This window comes from Hyposmocoma kahamanoa, unplaced genomic scaffold (genome assembly GCF_003589595.1).
Source record: "Hyposmocoma kahamanoa isolate Upper Pololo Valley unplaced genomic scaffold, ASM358959v1 100021, whole genome shotgun sequence".
NCBI lineage: Eukaryota > Metazoa > Arthropoda > Insecta > Lepidoptera > Cosmopterigidae > Hyposmocoma > Hyposmocoma kahamanoa.
Genome location: NW_020653200.1, coordinates 10,711,876 through 10,732,867, shown reverse-complemented (window position 1 = coordinate 10,732,867; position 20,992 = coordinate 10,711,876). Strand labels below are relative to the sequence as shown.

Below are 20,992 nucleotides of genomic sequence, written 5' to 3'. Positions count from 1 at the left end.
TGTAGTTTGATGTGCCGTTGTCCGTACAAAAACTTCATCATCATCTCCTATGCAATAAATGATTATTATTATTATTATTGTTATCTATTACCCTAAGCAAGGGGTTAAGGCCGCCAAACAACACTTATTTTTCTAGTAATGTGGTATATCAACAAAAGTCGGAAGTGTGTTGATACTTAGATGACTTCTGTATAAATCGTTGATGAAAAAGTAATATATTTTATTGCGAAAAGTGTTCTTGCAATCAGTTCGCTATAAATAGAGTGTATCAACATCAAATACCCTTTCTTGAAACTTCGTCAGTATGGAGTCTTAATAGACCTAACGAGGACACGAGCTCCTTCTCGTTTACATTGCTTGATAAAGTGATGGAGCGACAAGGGAGGAAAAGCAAACAGTATCACTGAAGCAATCTGTAGTTGGAACTAAATTTGCCACTGCAATTTTCTTATGATCATAAATACATTATGCAGATGTATGTATTATAATAAACATGAAAAACTGCTTTCCAAAATAATTTGAACTGTCATGCTCCCCAAAGTGCCTAAAAATCAATAATCGCGAATGTTTCGAGGACAATATGAGTTCGCTTTCTAATAAATGAAAATTTAAATCAAAATAAAAAACATATATATTTTCTTTAAACTAAGAACTTGGTACAAAGTTAGGTATCAAGTTCTTAGGTTTTTGCGATTGTCACTCATTGGAAATGTAACTACTATTCTATTCTCCGGATTTAAAATTTAGTTACTTGAACCACAGATAATACAATACTATACTAGTAACTCGAATTGAATAGCTTGAACTTACCAGTAAGTACACACTAGCATACGCGACGCTTGATATGAACTGCTTTGAAAAACACTGCTCTAAAACATACATACATGGACAGATTAAATAAAATGTGCCGTAAGAAATCCTGCATTGTATGTATTAATGTAATAGGCCTATTGAAACTCCACTAGGCTTATTACATTAAATAACATAAAAATAGGCCTATAGCAGTCTTGAACAAAAAAAAAATTTGGCAGGTATAGTAAATTGACAAATAACAATGGCTATTAGCCAACTAAAAAACTTCCCTGATGGAATCTTATCATACTACTCGAATGTATATCTCATTAGTGTGGCTTAAATTACTTAGTACTTCGGTTCGTTTACGAACTAATTGTCTCACAATTGTACCATTTGTTGAAATTGAGTCACATTTTACACTCGCTGTTCTTACAAATATATTATTTTTTATTATGTTTGCACTTTAAATTTTGTATTCAATTGATATTCCATTATTTTTCTTGAAATTATTTCACAAGTTTGTTGTAATTATTAATACAAATATCGAACATTTAGAAAAAAATCCTTCGATCCGGTCGTATGTTTAGACTTTGCAAATATTTTAAATGACGTGGTTTATTGTTAATAATCATAGAATAGTTCAGAAAATGGCCACCCTCTTAGCCTAACGTGAATAAATCTAGAATTACAAAACTCTATAAACTCTAGCAGAGCTGTCAGATAGTATGTGACAAGATTATTATACTAACCTATTAATGCTAGAGTATAGCATGTGTAGTATGTACGAGAGGCAATACGCTCGCATATTTTACATGTTACTGACGGCTCAGGGACTGTTTTTCAATTACAATGTTGAAGATGGGAAGACGGGAACAAACATTGCCGTTTCAATATAGAAGAAGAAAAATGTTTTTATTGAAAACTAGTCGCCTTATTATTTTAATAATACAATAAATTAAGACGTGTGTAAACGACGGCTATACAATGACTTTTATGCCCTTTCGGCGGTTTAGGACCACAACGAGAATAGACATCTTCAAATAACCACTTCTACAAATAACCACTTCTTGAATAATACCTTTCTAATTTTTCTAATTTATAGAAGACATTTATTAGAAGTACTTATAATATGTAGAAGTGTTTGTCTTATTGTAACTGTAATAAGCAAGTAGGTGCTTTTCGAAACGAAGTTGGGTTTCGAATTCCACATAATATTTTGATAACAATTTGAAAAATTCGTTAATGAAGTCAATTAGTAAAATAGGAACGTACCTACTACAGTCGTAAGTTACGTCATCCAAGTCGCATTCATGGAACGATGAGTGCTTGTACCGCCTAATCTGTTTGCTCAGCAAACAAAGTATCGAACACTACCATGAATTCTCACAGAGTATCGTATGGAGATGTTCCTAGTTTATGAATTAAGAGGATTGTCTTTTATATGGCTTGCTTCGGTAGAACTCGTTATGATAATATATCACAATTGTAGCACAATTCTTTAGAATTCTTCTTTGAAATTAAAATAAGTAACGTATTATGGCCAGTGAAATGACTCGATCGCCTTTTACAATACGTGAAATAATATTTACCTACGTTGGAAGTTTCTACTAAGTATGTATTCGGGTACATGTGCTTGAAACTGATTTTAAGTATACGTATATAGTTAGTTTTTAATTAGATAGAACACTAAAAACTAAGCATAAATGAATTCAGTTTCTAAAGTCATTAATAATATTAGGTATCATCAGATGGATTATCATTAAATATTTTGCTTGGTCATTGGTAGATACTTCGAAATAAAAATTTTTGTGGTGTATTTTTGTTGTACACGACTTTTTAAATATATCTAAGAACATATTTTAAAATAATTTTAAGAGTATCCTCGTTGATATACGAGGAGCATCCGGCTTCGATTCCCGAAATCAGCTTGTGTAATTATAAGGGTCGTATCCCAGAACTCTACTAAATACTTAAGTCAGGACATGAGTATTGCAGTGGGCACTGAAAATCATACTCAAGTCCTTGCCATTAGAATCGTATTTCCAGTGCTTCAAATCATACTCAAGTCTGCTCAAATCCTGACTTGAGCATTGAATAGAGTTCTGGAATACGACACTTAGTGTGTCTAAGTGTTCTGGGAGACATTTCCAAATTGTGACCAGGTGAAGCTTCAATTGTCTTATAATTATTTAGTTTGGGTTCCACTTTGTTCCCATATATAATATATTATAAGGTTCAGTGTAAATAAAATGCATGACTTAACGAGCAATTAAGCGATGCGTTTTTAGTACTTCTAAATTGATATTATAAAGAAACGACTGTAGAACGCACCTATCTGAAAACTTTCAGATAGGTGCTTATGCTTTATAACATGACAACTTAATGTGAGCTAGAAAAAGCTCTTGGTCATTAGGTAAGCGATATTTTATTGATGCAGGGTAATGACGCTTTCGTTTTGATTGTTTGGCTGTTGAATATTTGTAGACGCAAAGTATTTTAAGATTCTGATAAAAAATATTGCTGATGCTCTGTAATATTTAATATCTGTTACTATTAAAAAAATTGACCTAATATTGTATAAAGACATGTATAATTATAGAGCAGACATTTCATAAATTGCTTAGTTAACAAACAAATTAGGTACTGGGGCTGTTTTGCCATTAACTGATGCACAGGCTTAAAAAGATAGGTAACATCATTAACGCATTTATAACGATAAATAGAAGTATGTGAAATTGTATTTTCGTTCGATGAGAGTAAGAAATTAGTCAAGCCTTGTATAGCCCGGTTACATTAGCACGTATTATCGTAGTGTTAATTTCATGAGTACATTACGTAACACGCAGAGTTCAATGTCATTTCGTCGTTGGTTTAAACTAGAAGCTTTTAACGATTTCAGTGTTTATAAATAGTGAATAAACCTGTCCCTGGTTTACCTTAGTGTGTTTTGTTACGAATTCCAGTCTTCATTAATTCGGCACATTGTATGTTCAGAATTTACGGTATTGACTTGTATTTGTGTGCGAATTTCATTATTATATTCGGCATATGAATTATATTCCATTTCGTTTCGCTGTGTAGACTGTGTTTTTCATAACGCGTAAATAAATACATCATCATCATCATTCCATCGCACTGCTGGACATAGGCATCTCCTAATGCGCGTCATTTCACCTGTTCCTCGGTGTGTTGCATCTATCTGGTGCCAGCAGCCTTTCGCAAATCGTCACTCCATCAGGCCAGAGGTAGTCCTACACTACGTTTGCCGAGTCGTGGTCTCTACTCAAGACTCCTTCGACACATATGGCCCGCCCATTGCCACTTCAGCCTGTTTATTCTACTAGTTATGTCGACGACCTTGGTTCTCTGTCGGATAACCTCATTCCGTACCTGTCTTCCAGAGAAACTCCGGTCCTTAGGTCGCTGAGCGACTTTTAACTGGTGTACAGCCGTATCGTGAGTATCCAAGTCTCGGCTCATTCAAAAAACTGAAAATCGACGTAAATATTATTACATCGATTTTCAATGTTTTTCAGTTCTTTATCTAAATATCTAAATAGAATGTTGTTGCATACTTGTTACGACAAAATTATATTATGAAATATTAATTTTAAACGGTAACGGATTGTTCGATTAAAAAAATTCTGAATTTACGAAATATGTACGAAAAACCTACACATTACCTTGAAACAATAGAAAATATATAAAAAAATGGATGCAGGAAATTAACGCACCTATAATTTAAAATGAGTACAAACGCAATTCGTTTTTGTTACGAACAGTGCACTAATGAACGCAGCTTGGTTGTTGGACATCAAATATCACTTATCTAATCGTTCAAATCTGCCTAATGTCCGTTTATCATCGACCATTATTAGATTGAAAAGTACAAAAGAATACTTAAGTACAAGTTAAGAGTGTAATTAAAATTAGTACCCAGAGTTTAGATGTATACTAAACGAGACAAAAATAAGCCAAATTTTACTGTTATTAAACTGCAATTACTATTGAAATGAGGTGAGGCATTTTTTAATAAACCAGTTTTGATAAATTGAATAATTGTAGCCATTCACTTGAACTTATTGAGTAAATTTCTTTGTTTATACATTTTGTAATTAAATCGGTCTGTAATAGGGACTAATAATATTTAATATATCTTTGGTTTCACCATAATAAAATATATAAAAATTCACAATATTTGTGAAAACGACGATTTATTTTCCTAAATTCTAATTTTACCCCAGATACGCTTTTCACTAATTGAGATAGCAATTAGTGGGACCTCGCCTTCATTAAAGTAGGTATTAATGAGGTAATCCCATCTGGCTTTCAGGATCTTACTCTTACCCCGTCCTACACGCACGTATTCGTTATTTTGGTAGTATCACTTCGTATATATTTTCATACTGGAAATCACACCACTGACATAATTGGTGAAACTAAGGCCTTAAGACGATCGTGAAGTGAGAAAGAATGGGAAATGCCTGTTAGAGCTCTCAAGAACCGCTGGAATAAAGTCAATAAAGATCTGAGCCAGTATGGATAGCAGAATAACTGAAAGTGGAACAAAATAGAGAGGCGTCTTTTGACGTGGGTCGGCCAGGTCAAGATATTCTTTGCGTGTAAACTGAAAAAAAAAACTTCTAAAAATAATTAAAAAAATAAATTAAAAATATTTTTTTTATGATACTAAATGACGGGACGAGCAAGTCGTGCGCCTGCACCAGCACCCTTACTTGTCAAAACCGGAACGGAGTAATGCTTACATTACTGCTTGGCGGCAGAAAACGGTAAGGTGGCAGTACTTCGCTAGACGAACTCTTTTACAAGGAGCTCTACGTTTATGACTGCTACTAAAACTTACATTGTCATTTTTTTATAGATAGTTTAGTTTTTTATAGATAGCATTTATTTTTCGCCAGGCAGTCTTCCTTTAGCATTTTTGCTTTGCGATAATAAATAAATACTGTTTATGCTAAATGATGAAAAACAATGCCTTTTATAGGATCGAATGAATCCACGAACAAATGGAATTCAAGTATGAATGGTATTGGTTTTTGTAGAACAGAGATATATTTTGCTTTTGTGTAAACAACCTACTTATTTTTTGTTCTTTTATGAAACGGCTACTAGAATATAATTGAAAAGTGTCATGGACTCAATACACTAAAATAATTATGTTATTAACTCAACTTTAATATTGCATCAATTGCCTCACATTATCATAGTGAAGGTGGATTCGGAGTTCGGTTTTCGATTTTTCATCTATGATAGGTTAGTAATGAGTGTCAGTGATAGGGGATGTTTTGCTTCTTTTTAGCAATACAGTCATGTACATGAACGGCGACGCTGAAGTATGATGACTAAAGTAATAAACATGAATATTTTCTTGAAGAGTGAGAACTGCTATCCCACACTCTATCTATAAGCGAGTTTGTTTTCTTGTTTGAGCGTGCCTCAACAAACATGCTCGTAGCACTATAGAATCGAGGCAGCTGCAACAGCACCCTGAAGGTGTTATTATATTGGACCCGCAGAATTTTGTACGCCCTTTGAGTGCGTCCGGCGCACGGTATGACAACGCTCTGCGCTTCCTCTCTATGTGAGCATCATCCCTTAGGTCTTTGGTCAGTAAATGTCCATGGTATTTGAACTGTTACAGTCTACTAAGGGGAACGTCACTCGGATGTACTACGTGAGTGCGAATGCCGATTAGGCGAATGACGATAGTGCGAAGACGGTTGCGTGAAAGCTTAAATGCGCGATAGTTCACTTGCGCGAATGGTCAGTTACGCGAAAGTGTAAATGCGCGATAGTTTATTTGCGAAAGCTGGAAGGCAAGTCAATTGTTGCAAGTACACCCTAATAAACTTTTACAAAAATAAACGTATAGTTTATTATGGAAGTTTTGCATTGCAAAGAATTGCAACAACCTGCAGCTATGGGAGTCAAATCTGTCTTCGTGCTATCGTCATTCGCGTAAATGAACTATCGCGCATTTATGCCATCGCACATCTGGCCATTCGCGCAAATGAATTATCGCGCATTTAAGCTTTTGCGCAACCGTCTTCACACTATCGTCATTCGTGTAATCGGCATTCGCACTCACGTAGTACACCCAACATCGTTAAGTACAGGCGGAAAAATAAAGAACGTTTGATTCCCGTCCTAAAGATCGTGTACACAGTTTTATTGACATTAGAACCCATGAAATGCCGCAAATGATTCACATACATAGAGCAGCTGTTATAATCAGACTGATGGAGCCAACAGCACAACGTCATCCGCATAATTGATATTGTTGATAGAAAACTAGGATAAGATTACTACTATATTATATTACCTAGGATAGGATAATATCAATTCTGGTTAGGATTGTCAAATACTATTTTTTACTCATTCCCTATAGTATCAGTAAAAAAACCCTCTTTTGAATGTTGCAACTAATTTCTTTTCCAATTTTTGATTCGCTTTTCCCATAATATTTTGAACGTTGATTTTTTGTTTTTTATTATTCAATGTTGTTGCTTAGAATAATAACGCATATAATGATAGTTTCATATCAAACAAACTGTCAGAAGTGAGGCAAAATTCAACTTCATGTAGGCAACTTGTATTTGGGCTCGTCGGCACGCACACAAATATACAAATAATAATACCATGGAATAACATTTCCATCATAAGTGAATAATTGTCTCTTCCTTAACTCATCATTAAGTGAATAAATACTACTCAATTTTTATTTAATTCATATTTGAACAAAAACCGAAAAGCGAGTTTAAGTACGACTATCGAATTTGAATTTAGTTCATGAAAATTTGGATATATAAATAGCCTGATATTATCTGTGGATAAACACATGAAAAGTACACGATAACAATAAAGAACCTGAACTTGAAAGTTATTTATACAGGACTTTGGAGAACTGACGATGACTTTTTAGTCAGTGTTAGGTCCCTGAAATAAGTCTAGTTAAGAACTTTTGAGTATGGGCAAGACAATTTTTTAAAATGAGTCCTGTATGATAAACAAGAATAATGATTTTCATATGAAACTAATGAAGGCAAATACTAAATATATTCCGGAAAAATAGCTTACATTGGCAGAAATTCTGCAAACGTCGCGGTTGCCTATTCTCAAAAAACTACCTAATATAATTGTATTGAAACAGAATAGCAAAATGGGGAGAAAAAAATCCGTTACTTTGCAACATTTTAGTATCTTGTTGCAAAGACATTAATTTTCTGTTTTAGTTAATGTTTACATAAAAATACAAGTTGAAACGGTTTACTTTCATGTGGAATGTGATGTTAGTATCTATTTTATATTTGTCTGACGTATTTTTACACTCATTTACAGACATTTCGTCATTTTTAGCTAAAATTCTTGAGCTGTTTGCTGTGCAAGTTGACCTTGAGCACTGACGGCGCGCGCGCTCGTGTAAGCCTATTTGGGTCCCTACAATTTGCCTCTCTTAGCGTGTCCGGACTAGGTTTCTATGCGTTATTATTCTAAATATTGTTATGTATTTTTAGGTTATCTAAAAATACATAACAATATTTAGAATTCTCTTCTTCTCTACGAATTAAAGACATTGTTCTACTTTAGTACTTTAATCTGTCAATTATTATTTCACAAACCATATCATAGAGGCGTTCTTTTTAGTTACGAATTCTGTTGTTTATGGTATTAAAATTATGTCCACAGAACTATAATGAGTATTTAAGTTCTGTACATTTTAATGAGATTCAAAAAAACAATGTCGTATTTTTGCTACACAAAATATCAATTAGGACGCTGCCTCCTGATTGTTTAAATTGGTCTAAAAGTCTTGCAACCTGACCATAAATATATTTTTTTAAATGATTGGTTAAAATGTGTGCGGTACTTGGCCAGTTCTGTTCTATCTCTTTGGTTTTTTGTTTTGTAGCGTTTGTTTGGCTTACGTTAAATACAAGAAGAGGCTATTATTTTATAATACTTAGTGACGGAACGAACAAGTCGTGCGCCGACGGTAAGCTACATATACGACCCTGTCCATAACAGTTACAGTGCCACTCAGAGATTTAAATCGCAAAGATCTGAGGGGCACTGCCACTGCGCCCGTCACTCTGAGACGTAAGTTGATAAGTCCCCTGTGCCCGTAATTTCACCTGCACCCTTACCCCTCTAAAGCGGAACGCAGTAATACTCACAGTACTTCCCTAGACGAACTCTTTCACAAGGAACTCTTCCTGCTACTAAAGGTTATGTGGTGAAACTTTTGCCTACCCTAATAAATGCAGTAACTTTTTTTTTTAAATGCCTTTGTTGTCATGGATTGTTATCGAAATAAACATTAAATATTGGTTCCGCTTCATAATTTTAATTACTCGTAGAAAAAGTATTGTATACAATCGTTATATAATTAGGTATATAATCTCGTATCCATTACTTAGTCCACTCTGCTTTCCGATTTATTGAAAACACTATCGTGCGTTAGAGATTTGCTTGTGAATTTGGTACCTACACTTGCCTCATCGTCAGTGATTCCAGCATCCGCGGCACGTTCCTACTTAAAGTACAGGGTCAAGAACACCTCAAGTTTGACACATAAAATTTTAATGCAGCTCTATGCCGCTCATGGGAAGAACTGTCCAAAATCCAAAGTGCAAACTCCATGTGCTCTAGCCTATAACCCTGCGACCCGTGAGCGAAAATATCATAAACATTGTTACGTAAATGTAATAGACGTGTATGCATATTTAAAAATTTCAAATTTAGCTATCTGCCGACATACCTATATATGCATGTACCTACGTAATGTATTTATATAAACTAACACGTGTAAGGAAACGTGACGTGTGTAGTATTAGTACTTTTATTTTGACATTGCACACACAATCACCTTAAAAACATAGATGTAACATATGATGAAATTAGTGCATACTGCGGATGATACGATCAATATGACTATTGAGTCAGCAGAAACACATTACACAGGAATGTTTGCCGGTAGCGTATTAGATTGTTTTCAAATGTAAAATTAAACACATATATGCATTGACTTGCATATATGCATAAAAAATATCACACTTAATTTTTGAGCAAGGAATCTATATCTAAAGCAATCTAAAGAGTTTATGTACAACGTGTGGGGCGGTTTGTCAGTAGAAAGTACAACAACATAGCTTATTTGTAAGTCAGGTAGAACTCTTTTAAGTTGTTTTTTTAAAATGACCTTTAGCACAATTAACAAAGGTAATCTTAAATTACGTGGTCAATTAGCAGTATTTTTGGATTTAATGCAATGTGCGTAACGTTACATACGTATACATCTTTTTGGCTAGTTTACGTGAAGGGTCTGGCAGAACTATATTTATGTCCCCATTACGTCCAATCTTTAAGTAGCAGTAGAGCTCCTTGTGAAAGAGTTCGTCCAGGGAAGTACTGCCAATTTACCTATTTCTGTCGCCAAGCAAAACTGTGAGCATTGCTGCGTTCCGGTTCCGAAGGGTAATTTGTACTGGTGAAATTACAGGCACTTTTGGACACATTGGATTTGTCAACTTATGTCTCAAGGTGTTGGCCACAGCGGCAGTGCCCTTCAGATCTTTGTGATTTAAAGTTCCGATTGGTATTGCAGCCGTTATGGACAAGCGTGTCGTTTAGTATCAGGCGCACGACTTGTTCGTCCCTCACTTAGTTATTATAAAAAAATTAAAAAAATCTCCTCAATTCCATATCGTACTCTTGCGGTCCGTGTATTTTGGTCACATTCCACTAACAGATGGATCAGGTCCTCTATTCTATTATAATAATTGCAGAGGGTTGAGGCTTTGATACCTGTCAAGTGATAAAGTTTATTTAGTGGAATGTGATCAGATCTAAATTCTAAACACTGAAACAAGAGAATCATTGTATCGTCCTCACATCGACCTATACAACTCTTCCGTGTCCAATACCAAATGTCTCTTGCTAATGAAATTTCCTCGTAGTCTTTATTCCAAATATACAAATATTTCTTGTTAATTATTTCAATATTTCTTTTATTGAATGTTTTTACTACCATGACATTTATATATTTTTTGTGAAAATGCTCGACTAAGTAGTTAGTTGTTATTATTGATACAAAGGTCATACAAACACAAACAAAAAGTCCTTCTATCCTATCGTAGATTTTTCACAAGTAGCGCTTAGGCAAAAAAGTTGCTAAAAACAAAAAAGAAAAAGATCTGCAGCAAGCACATAAATAAATTTGTAAGGTCTGCTCATTCTTTGTACCATAAATTCATTTTTAGTAACAGTAGAGCTCCTTGTGAAAGAGTTCGTCCAGTGTAGTACTGCCACCTTACCTATTTCCGCCGCTAAGCAGTAATGTCAGCATTACTGCGTTCCGGTTTTTGAAAGGTAAGGGTGGTGGTGAAATTACAGGCACATGGGACTTGTCAACTTATGTATCAGGGTGAAGGGCGCAGATCTTTAAAATGGATACTCTATGATGAAGCTGTAGAAGTATGTCAGCAACGTAACTAAACGGAGATATGTCTTATCTCCTTAGTTACTTCGTGTCAAAGTCTAACAACTTGAGTCATAGATCGGTAAATTTCTACGTAGTCGTACATAAAGGCTATCTCACACGAACGCTTTTCGTGTCGCGTTATCAACGCAGTTCTGAGGTTCTGATCACACTTATCACATGAAATCGCTCACAACCTTTCACATAACAACGCAGCGTTAGACCGGTTACATTCTTTACCTACATTTTTTTGTTTTCGAATTAACTTTTTTACCTTGTTTTCAAAGAGCAACAAATGATCAATTTAAATTCTAATGAAACAACGATCCGGTAAACACGAGGCATTTTTAAGTATTTCAGACAAATAAGTATTTATGCCCAATGTCCTAGATCTATGCTAACTTGCATAGAGGTAGGTCTAGGGTTTAATCTCATCATTTTGATTATTTTTTTAAGAATTGGTACACGTAGCAATCTCAATATCTCGAGAATTATTAGCAATTTATTATGAAATTGAAGAGTGAAAAAGTGGGAAAATATAATTACATTAGTGCAGGTGAAATTGATTTCCAGATATAAAGTGATGAAAATTGCACAAATGATTTGCATAATAACATATTACTAAAAATGGAAGACGCTCGGCCGAAGAGTCGAGCAGTCAACAGCCCCTGAGGATGCTTCGTAAAGAGGCGAAACACGTGTCGGGTATATTTTTGGTGGTGGTTCGTGACTGTAGTTGCACTTGTGTTATATATTTTATTAATTTTATGCAGAGGGAGGGTGGGATAATTAACTGCATGAAAAAATATTCAACACAAGCGCAGCTATTTTTCACGATTTAACCTTCACTGGGTTCGCGGAGTAGCAAAATAATTTACTTCCATTTTTATTAACATGGACTTCCACAAAGTAACGCCTGAATCTATTAATTAAATAATGTATTACGTCAATGTATATTATGAATCATAATTTAAAACGTATAAAGTACGTTGCTCTGTTCTTTCCGAACTTAGTTGTCTCATTTGGTGTGTTTAGAATCTCAAACCAAACTTTAGATACCTTATACGTATTTGTTTAAAAACTGTTACTTTACTGAAACGATATTTTCATTATTGGCAGTCTTGACCCAATTACGAAACCATGTTTTATAAAACTTTACTTGCGCATGTTATCTGTCTTTCGTCGATTCCCAGTAACCTTGAAATACCTTTTTTTCCCCACTACTTTAAACGTAAACTTTGTTTACATTAAATTCCTACGTCTTCATGCTATACATAACTTTCTATTAAGTATATCTTTTCTATAACTATGGATGGCTCAACGTTGTTTAGGTACTGTTTTAGGATGTAGGAGGTGTTGATTTACTCCCACACCGTATCAGTTGGCGTCGTATATTAATATTTTGTGTCAACGTAGATACTCATATGCAATACCAGCTAAAACTTAATTGTAAATATGCTCAATATGCAATTTAAGGTTGTTACAGTACAGATTAGAATAAATTATTTAATCTAATTAAGATTGTTATCAGAACGTGTACAAAATATGTCACTATGTAACCTAAATACCATTTTCGGTAGGTATTACAATGTTCGCTCGCTGGACACACCTAAATTTAAACTCTTTTACTATTGCTCATACGCAGGTACCATGTCAACAATTGTTTGGTTTCCAAGGGTTTTATTGGTTTTCAGGTAAACATTAATCAAACTGAAAACGTGTTGTTTCGCAAAGTCGAAATTCGACTGTTATTGCTCAGGAAAATTGTTCACATTTTCCTTTGTAATAGAAATGGTGTTGTGGCTTCACGTAGTATTTCGATTCTTCTATAACTGCCAATTTTATATGATATACATATATAGATATGATTTAAAAATATTCGTATTTCGGGTAGCAATAAAGACGGTCGAAATATTTTTGCAGCTAATATATGTAATATTAATGATAAAAATTGATAATAATCCAATCAATAACCGATTGCCGTATATATTTCATTTTCTGACCTAGATTCGTTCCCAATTTGCACTATGTTAGTTATAAGCTTGCTAACTCTTTGTAAGCCATAATAACAAAAAAGTAACTTACAGCATACCAGTAATATCGCACTATGTATCTTAGCATGATTTTGATTTCTTTCTGCAGCTGGACGTAAAATATGGGAGTGAATGCACATCGCGGATTTAAAAATGACGTAATTTGTAGGTGTTTGATGAGCTAAAAATAATGGGGCACAATTTGTTTGTATTCGTCGTTGCCTCCAATTTAAGACATTTAAACTTTATTTATCCAGTGATTCATTGCGTGTGTTGTGAGATTCTTGTCGTATCAATCGATAGGCATATATTGTACGTTACAACGGAAGGTGACAAAGTGATTGTTAATGAAAGTGAGCTCAGTGGCTTTTTTATAGACAAAATTTCTCAAATAGGCGCTACGACGTTGAGTTGCGGAAACTACCCCTTTACACCATGCCATATCTTCTAATACAAGAAGTATCTCCTGATTAAATTTGGTATTTACCGTACCACAATTCTAATAATTTTTACATGCTTGTATTATTACTTTTGAAAATGTAGAGTCGTTGAGTTTTTAAATAAAGCCCTGAGTGCGCCTCCTGATTTTAGAAATAGCAATTAATAACGACATATCAAAGCTTATAAGAGTATGTGTAGCTGAAATATAAAGGTCCGACATCATACGCTATTAGCTTTCACGTCTCGTCCTCCACACCCGTCCACGGATCATGTTGGACTAACTAAAATTGCAAAGAAATCCCTTCTTGTGCCAACGGCCTCTTTCGCCCCTAATTGCGGCTTGAGTGCCGATTTATTTATGAATCATGATCTTTTCGTCGAGGTTGATGAAGACTTTAAGTTTTTCTGTTTTAATACGATTATTATTTTCACGTAGGTTAGGGAGTATTTTGCTATTTGTTTTGCCGAAAGATATATGACTAATGAAATAATTTCGTTGAATACAATGTATTGATGAAGCTAATTTATTATAATGTAAAATGTGACTGGTAAAAGTTTGATTAAGCAATTTTCAACGAGATACGAAGATTTAAACACTTTACAGTTGACACAATAAAATATGAACAAAGTGCGCACAATGCCTGTTGGTCTGCGCGAATATTCACATTCACTATCCTTGACAGTTTTAGCGTAGAATACCATAGCTGTGTAAGATTACTATAGCTTATTAGACTGAAAATCTTATGTTTTCAGTGCGAGCAAATATGCGTTTCTTAAATACAATAATATGTTAAGTGTGAACATTATAATTCTAACATGTATTAGAAGGTTCGAGCATTGAAAGAAGGTGGAAAACAGTTACGTTGCGTAATGGACTGCCAAAACAGGATCGTTATTTGGGCGGAGCATGTCGACGTCTCTGTCCAATCGGTAAGCACCCTATAAGTAGGTATATTCTATACACTTATGTTTACCACGATTCTGAGGCCTTTTCTAATGTTCAGCCTAATTGTAACAGTATATATGTGTAATTTTCCTCTGTAAATCAAATGACTATTTTATCAGATATATTTGATTTGTATGTAAATGTGTTGTGCACTGTAAAGAAATAGAAAAACATTTATATGATTACCGATGAATAAAAAACCAAAATATTATAACAAAAAAGAAACTTAAAAACGTAAATTATTCAGGACACTAAATATACAAAAATAACCGATCATCATACACAAGAACACATACTAAAATATAGATAGTAAAAAAGATTTAAAATTTGTAAAATATTAATTTTAAACTTTATTACAATTAATAGACTTGCATGCGTGCGTGTTTGTAATAATTGTATAAGTTCCTTTATCAAATAATATTATTTTAAATTACACAGCATTACAGTAATTTACTAAAGCACTGTGAAATCCTAAATACAACATTTAAGAATTCACAAAAGTCATATGCCTATCCATCCTCTTATAAAACCTCAGCTATTCACCACTCACAATCACTCATCTACACGCAATAATATTATGAGTACGTAATTTAAACATATAAATGAAAGTACTGGAAAATGTTAAGAGAAATCCCTTTCATTTTCCAACAGGAAAACCTTAATTAAGCTTAAAAGCATTACTTGTATTAATTTTACAACCTTGACAATAATTATTGATAAAATTATTGACTTGATAAAATTAACAACCTTGTGTTGAAACAGCTCTGAGACCCAGCAAGCTTGCGGTACAGGTTTTAGGATGGCTCGGTTCTCACTTCACCGAATAGCAACACAGAAAGATGAACGACGACGAGCATGATCTGATATGTTAAAGGAGTTTGCACCATTCGAATATAGAATGATATAGGATTTAGTAGGTACCTGGAAGCAAAAGAATGTGAATACGTGTTGTACACGTTGTTTTTATTTTCTAGACCTACCAAACCTACTAAAGACTAAACCTACTGAAGACCTACTAAAGATTTTAACAGTTTTCGTACTAAGTCTACTTTTATATGGACAATGCGGTGTACGTTCAATAAAGACACACTAGGAACTCAATGCGGGACGTGGCTTTAAGTATCTAATCCTAAAATAATATTGTCACATTATATCTGTAGCAGTTTTGTTCAAATTATTGCACATCTATCTAGTCATTTGTGCGCTCTCGGCAAAGATCCGTAAACACTCTCTAGTAAACAGGACTGCTTCAAAAATTATGATTTGCCATCAAAACTCACGCCGGCTGGTTGTTGGGCGCGGTTACTCTCATTTAAATATTGTAAGCGGATACTAGTCCGCTATTCAAATAGAGCGTCGCGGAGATGTGGTTGCAATATTTCTGATTCAGTTTGCCGCTTTGTGAAGAAATGGATCAAATCTTGTTATCTTCCTGACTTGTGACTTTAAATAAGAACAGTATTTGAGGATGATCAATTAGAGGTAAACTGTTTTTATACAGGGATGCATTTAGTCTAAGACCCCATCCCAAAATAAAGAAGAGTGATCTTACTTGATTGTCGCAGTTGTTTGTTTGCTTGCCTGTCATTTCGCTGCAAAAGCTTAGCACAATTATAATTACCTTAAAAACAGACTTACCAACTGGACAACCGACTGGAGGTATATGATAACAGTTTACGTTTACACAGACCCTGCTAATAACGATTAACGATTTAATACGATGCAGTTAACGACAGTTAAAATGGGATTTAATTTTAAGAACCTACTAATTAAAGAAAATTTACGCACCATTTCAGGAAACCGGAGATCTGTACTGGGAGGGAGAGGACGATCCTGCCAATGAGTATCTGGAAGTGAAAGAAGAGGAATCGAGTGCCGGAGGTCGATTTCGGCGTCTTAAGAGGTTTCTGGGCCTTGACGACGACCCCTTCAGTTTGTTCGGTAAGAACACATTTTCATAAAGTAAAAAGTGGCAACCGTTTTGAAATTACTTTTGGACAGTACAGTACTCCAAATTTATAACTTCTGATATCAATATCGTTCATGCTCTGAGTAGAAGAGTTCTTTGAAATTCTGAAAAATGGTGAGAATTCAAAGTCCCAAACTATAAGTTGTCAGTATTTACCGATGAAATTTCCGAACACGTTGTGGCTAATACTATTTGAAATATAAAGAACTGAGTGTTTTCAGCATATGTGGGTTGAGTTCGCTAATAAAAGTGGTTAGTAACAAACCTATCGTGATTGCACGGGTAGATATCAGTTAGACTTTCACAATACACTGCTTCTTTTCACTCATTTAGGAATAAAAAGTAACCTTTATAATTTTGTTTTATTCGGCGGGGCAACAGGTGTGACACCTGTTGTTGCATTTTAAAAAGAGCTGAAATATACATAATGCCGATATTCACGAACTACAAATACTTAATTTCAAAAATGCTAGTAAGACCCTATTGTTACAATTAATTTGGTACACTGCACTTAAATACAAGGTACCTTGCAAAGGTACATATCGCCATATATAATCCTCATACTGTTAATTCAACATCGAAATTGAAGTACTAGAGCAGTGGTGTACAATTTCCAGGGTCGCCGGAATCCTCAACCACTCCGGAGCCCTACGATAGCGTCACTGAAGACCAACTGTCGGCAGACGAAGACACATCGTAAGTACCATATGGGTGATAAGTACTTACCAAATTTTAAACACATTCTTATATTGCTATATTGACTTAAAACCAGTTAATAGGACTTCAATTCTTTTATGGAGTAAAAACTAAAAGTTTTATTATATTACATTGTTTTATAATAGGTTATGCAGATCATATTGCATATTAGGAACGAATACGGCAACTCTTTTGTATAGTCGTTTAAAAACAATTTGTTCTTCTTCAATTTAAGAGCAATACTTTTGACGATGTAGTGCTTGCTTCAATAAATATTTTTCGTGCGTTTTCTAATGGACGAGAAATACCGATTACATTTAGAGTGGTCTCACTAATACCTCCATGTAATAAACTATTTAGGAAGTAAATAAATTATGGAATATCGTAGTTTTGTGCTCGGAGTCGAGTCTTCGATGGATGACTTATGTACTTTTACGTGTTTCAGGCAGGATAATGACGATTTGGACAATTTTGGGAGCGGTGTACCCGACAGAGATGATACCGAACCTGTGGAAAGTAAGCACATGGTGAAATTACAGGCACATGGGAACTTACGTTTCAGGATGATGGGCGTAGTGGTAGTGTCCTTTAGATCTTTGCGATTTAAAGGTCTGAGTGGCACTGCAACTCTTACGGACAGGCGTGTAGCTTACCATCAGGCGCACGACTTGGTCGTCCCGTCACTCGATGTTATAAAAAAAAGCTAAGTTTAGTGAGGTAAACAGGCTGATGAGAACGACATAGGTAAGTGGTTGTGTACAAGATAGCAAATGAGAACACGGTCGTTGCTCAGTGTGACTGAAAACGCTAACAGTTTCACTTGGACAACTACTTTTATTTTGCTCTATGTACATTAACGTTTATTATGATTATGATTATTCGCCATATTCTACAGCCAGTGTTCGCTAAAATTCAAACTAACTAGTCAGTATCTAATGGCACAATATTGAACTATGTAGTAGACATAGATGATACACTATACCTACTTGGTAGTAGAGAACAGTAAATCAACATTAAAAAAAAACTGTATTATATCAGTCTGTGTGTAAGTAATACAGCTTCAGGAAAATCACATTAGCTTCCGGTGATTCAGCATTGTTTATTAAAAATTAAATGTATATTTCAAGAGACTAGGCTCTGCTTACTTTGGCGAACGAGGACATTTTTTTTACTCACACATTCAACGTAGCCTCGCACTAGGGAACACGCATAGACAACCACAAATTACACCCAAACTCATGAGAGAAATAAATGTAGGCCATACAAATATTTCTTCCGGCCCCGGAAATCGAACCAGAGATCTCTGCGTGGCAGTCGTTCGTGGTAACCGTTCGGCTACTTGCGGAGGCAGTTAAAAATTACGAATTCGAACATCTATACATAATAAGGTAAAGATATTAACATCTATGGAAATGAAATATACCGACGGACAAATAAACTACATCAAAATACAGTAGCGCTAGCACGACCTGCTGCAAGCGCCTCTGGATGATTTAAAAAAAAAGAATATATCGAATAATATGGAAACATTCGAAAGAAAGAAACGATACTTGTTTATAATCTTAAAAAGGTAATGTCCAGTACTAGCTTTAGCTTACTTATTAAAAGAGACATGGTAATTTTTTGAACTCAATCAATAAATAAATGGAACGGAATCTATTTGATTTGTAATAAATGGGTTTCAACCACATTTAACAATTGAAAAATAAAAGAAAATGAAGCTGAAAATGTACTAACTAGCCCCACGTGCTCTTATTACCGCACAGGTTTGATGAGGGTCTTTAAAAGTCCCATTCGTATGTCATTGGTATTCTAAGGTCCGTAATTGTTGGGAAGCTGGATTTTTTCTAAATACAGGTCTTCCTAAATTATTCCGTTGTTGTGATGTGTGCAGGAGTGTGTGCTGGTAAATTTATGGTGCGGACACCGATATTGACCAAATATTTTTGAATTTGTATGCCTGCCTGATCGAGTGTCGTCTTTCACTAAAACGTAATCACGTACAAAACTTAAGCGAGTTTGTCTGTGAGTTGCAGACAACTTTGAACCATTTGCTGATCTGATGTGGTGGTATCATGCTGCCTTCTTTTTATGGTTAGGTTAGCTGTATCATGTACTTCATTTACCTCTTTTTGGATGTTAGTTGACTTCAGTAGTAAGTTAGCATAGTAAATGTCTAGCTGTTGATCATTGATCAAAGCCCCGTTTCACAAATGCCACAGCGCGGCCTTCTCGGTCGATGTGTCCATATTACCGTGAAAAAAGTGGTATCAAGAAAATACAAAACCGCTATTCAATTAGTAGTGACTAAATAATATTATAACAATAATTAGTCACTACTAATGTATAATCGGCGGGTGAAGTGGCAGTGCCCCCCCGATCTTTACTATTTACAGCTCTGAGTGATACTGCAACGTCATGGGTAGGCGGGTTTCTTAACGCCGGACTCAATCTTTGATTTTCGCACATCGAAGAAGGTTCACAATTCTTAGAAAATGTATGAAGTCCAATTGGGTCATTGTGGCGGATTATGGCCTAAACCTTAACCTGAGGAAACCCGTGCTCAGCCGTGAGACGTATAAATGAGTTGTTGTTGATGATGATGATATATCACATTACACAAATATGTAGTTGTGTATGTAATAACAATATCTTACGAACTCGGCCCCTATATCCCTAATCAATCATCTAATTCATTGTTTAATAGAGATAATCAGTACATAGCAAGGTTTGTTGTATTCATAATTTTATTGCAGAAACGCTACGGGTGACATTCGTGGTGAACCAGCCATACAGTAGTGAGTACTCCAATAGGGACTCACCTCAGTTCCAGAATTTCTCACGATCTTTAGCCGACGCAGTTAATGTCCTCTTTGAATCGCTGCCCGGCATCCAGAGAGCCAGTCTTGTAAGGATACAGTAAGTTTACGTTTTTTTCCATCTTGTCTGTATGGCTGCGTAATAATTTATGCAGTCTGTCCCGAAGAATGACATGATATCATCTCAGTACAGAGCACTAAAAAAACCGACGTCAAAAGTCATTCATCCCCTAGTTTCCCACCCTTATTTTCTTCAAATTTAAATAGGACCACTACTTACCGATATACCCTCTTTGCAATAAAAAACAATCATCAAAATCGGTTCCCAAATGGAGCCGGAGTTATCACGTAACATATGTAATAAAACACAGTCAAATTGAGAACCACCTCCTTTCTACAAAGTAATCTACCAAATGAAATGCAGTACCCAAGTAATAATAATGCAATACAGCATAAACGTGGCATAAACAATAGCGACTTAGCGAAATGCTTAGTGGGTTTCACCTATAAAATATATTTAGAACTAGAACAATTTTTATAAAAATTGGCATTTACGCCCTTTCTTCCCCTAAGTATCGATATAACGACTAAGAGTGGTAACACACGGCGACTTTTAGCAGCGACGCAAACGGGCGATGGCATCGTTACACTTGCGATTTATAGGCGATTGACGCAATTGCATCGCTACAAACGCGCAATTGCATTGATACAAACGCGCAATTGCATCGATGCAAACGCGCTATTGCATCGATGCAATTGCGCGTTTGCATCGACGCAATAGCGCGTTTGTATCAA

At 35.1% G+C, this 20,992-nt stretch overlaps 1 protein-coding gene across 1 annotated transcript in view; it reads left to right on the top strand.

Moving 5' to 3' along the window:
• The first annotated feature begins 14,637 nt into the window (after window positions 1-14,637).
• The window catches only part of LOC113225610 (sortilin-related receptor-like), an 84,197-nt gene continuing 77,842 nt past the window's right edge, over window positions 14,638-20,992 (top strand). Inside the window, exons 1-5 of the mRNA XM_026457958.1 lie at window positions 14,638-14,697; window positions 16,489-16,654; window positions 17,300-17,378; window positions 17,824-17,894; window positions 20,135-20,297. Coding sequence (XP_026313743.1) covers window positions 14,638-14,697; window positions 16,489-16,654; window positions 17,300-17,378; window positions 17,824-17,894; window positions 20,135-20,297 — 539 coding nt within the window. The remainder of the gene's footprint in view (window positions 14,698-16,488; window positions 16,655-17,299; window positions 17,379-17,823; window positions 17,895-20,134; window positions 20,298-20,992) is intronic.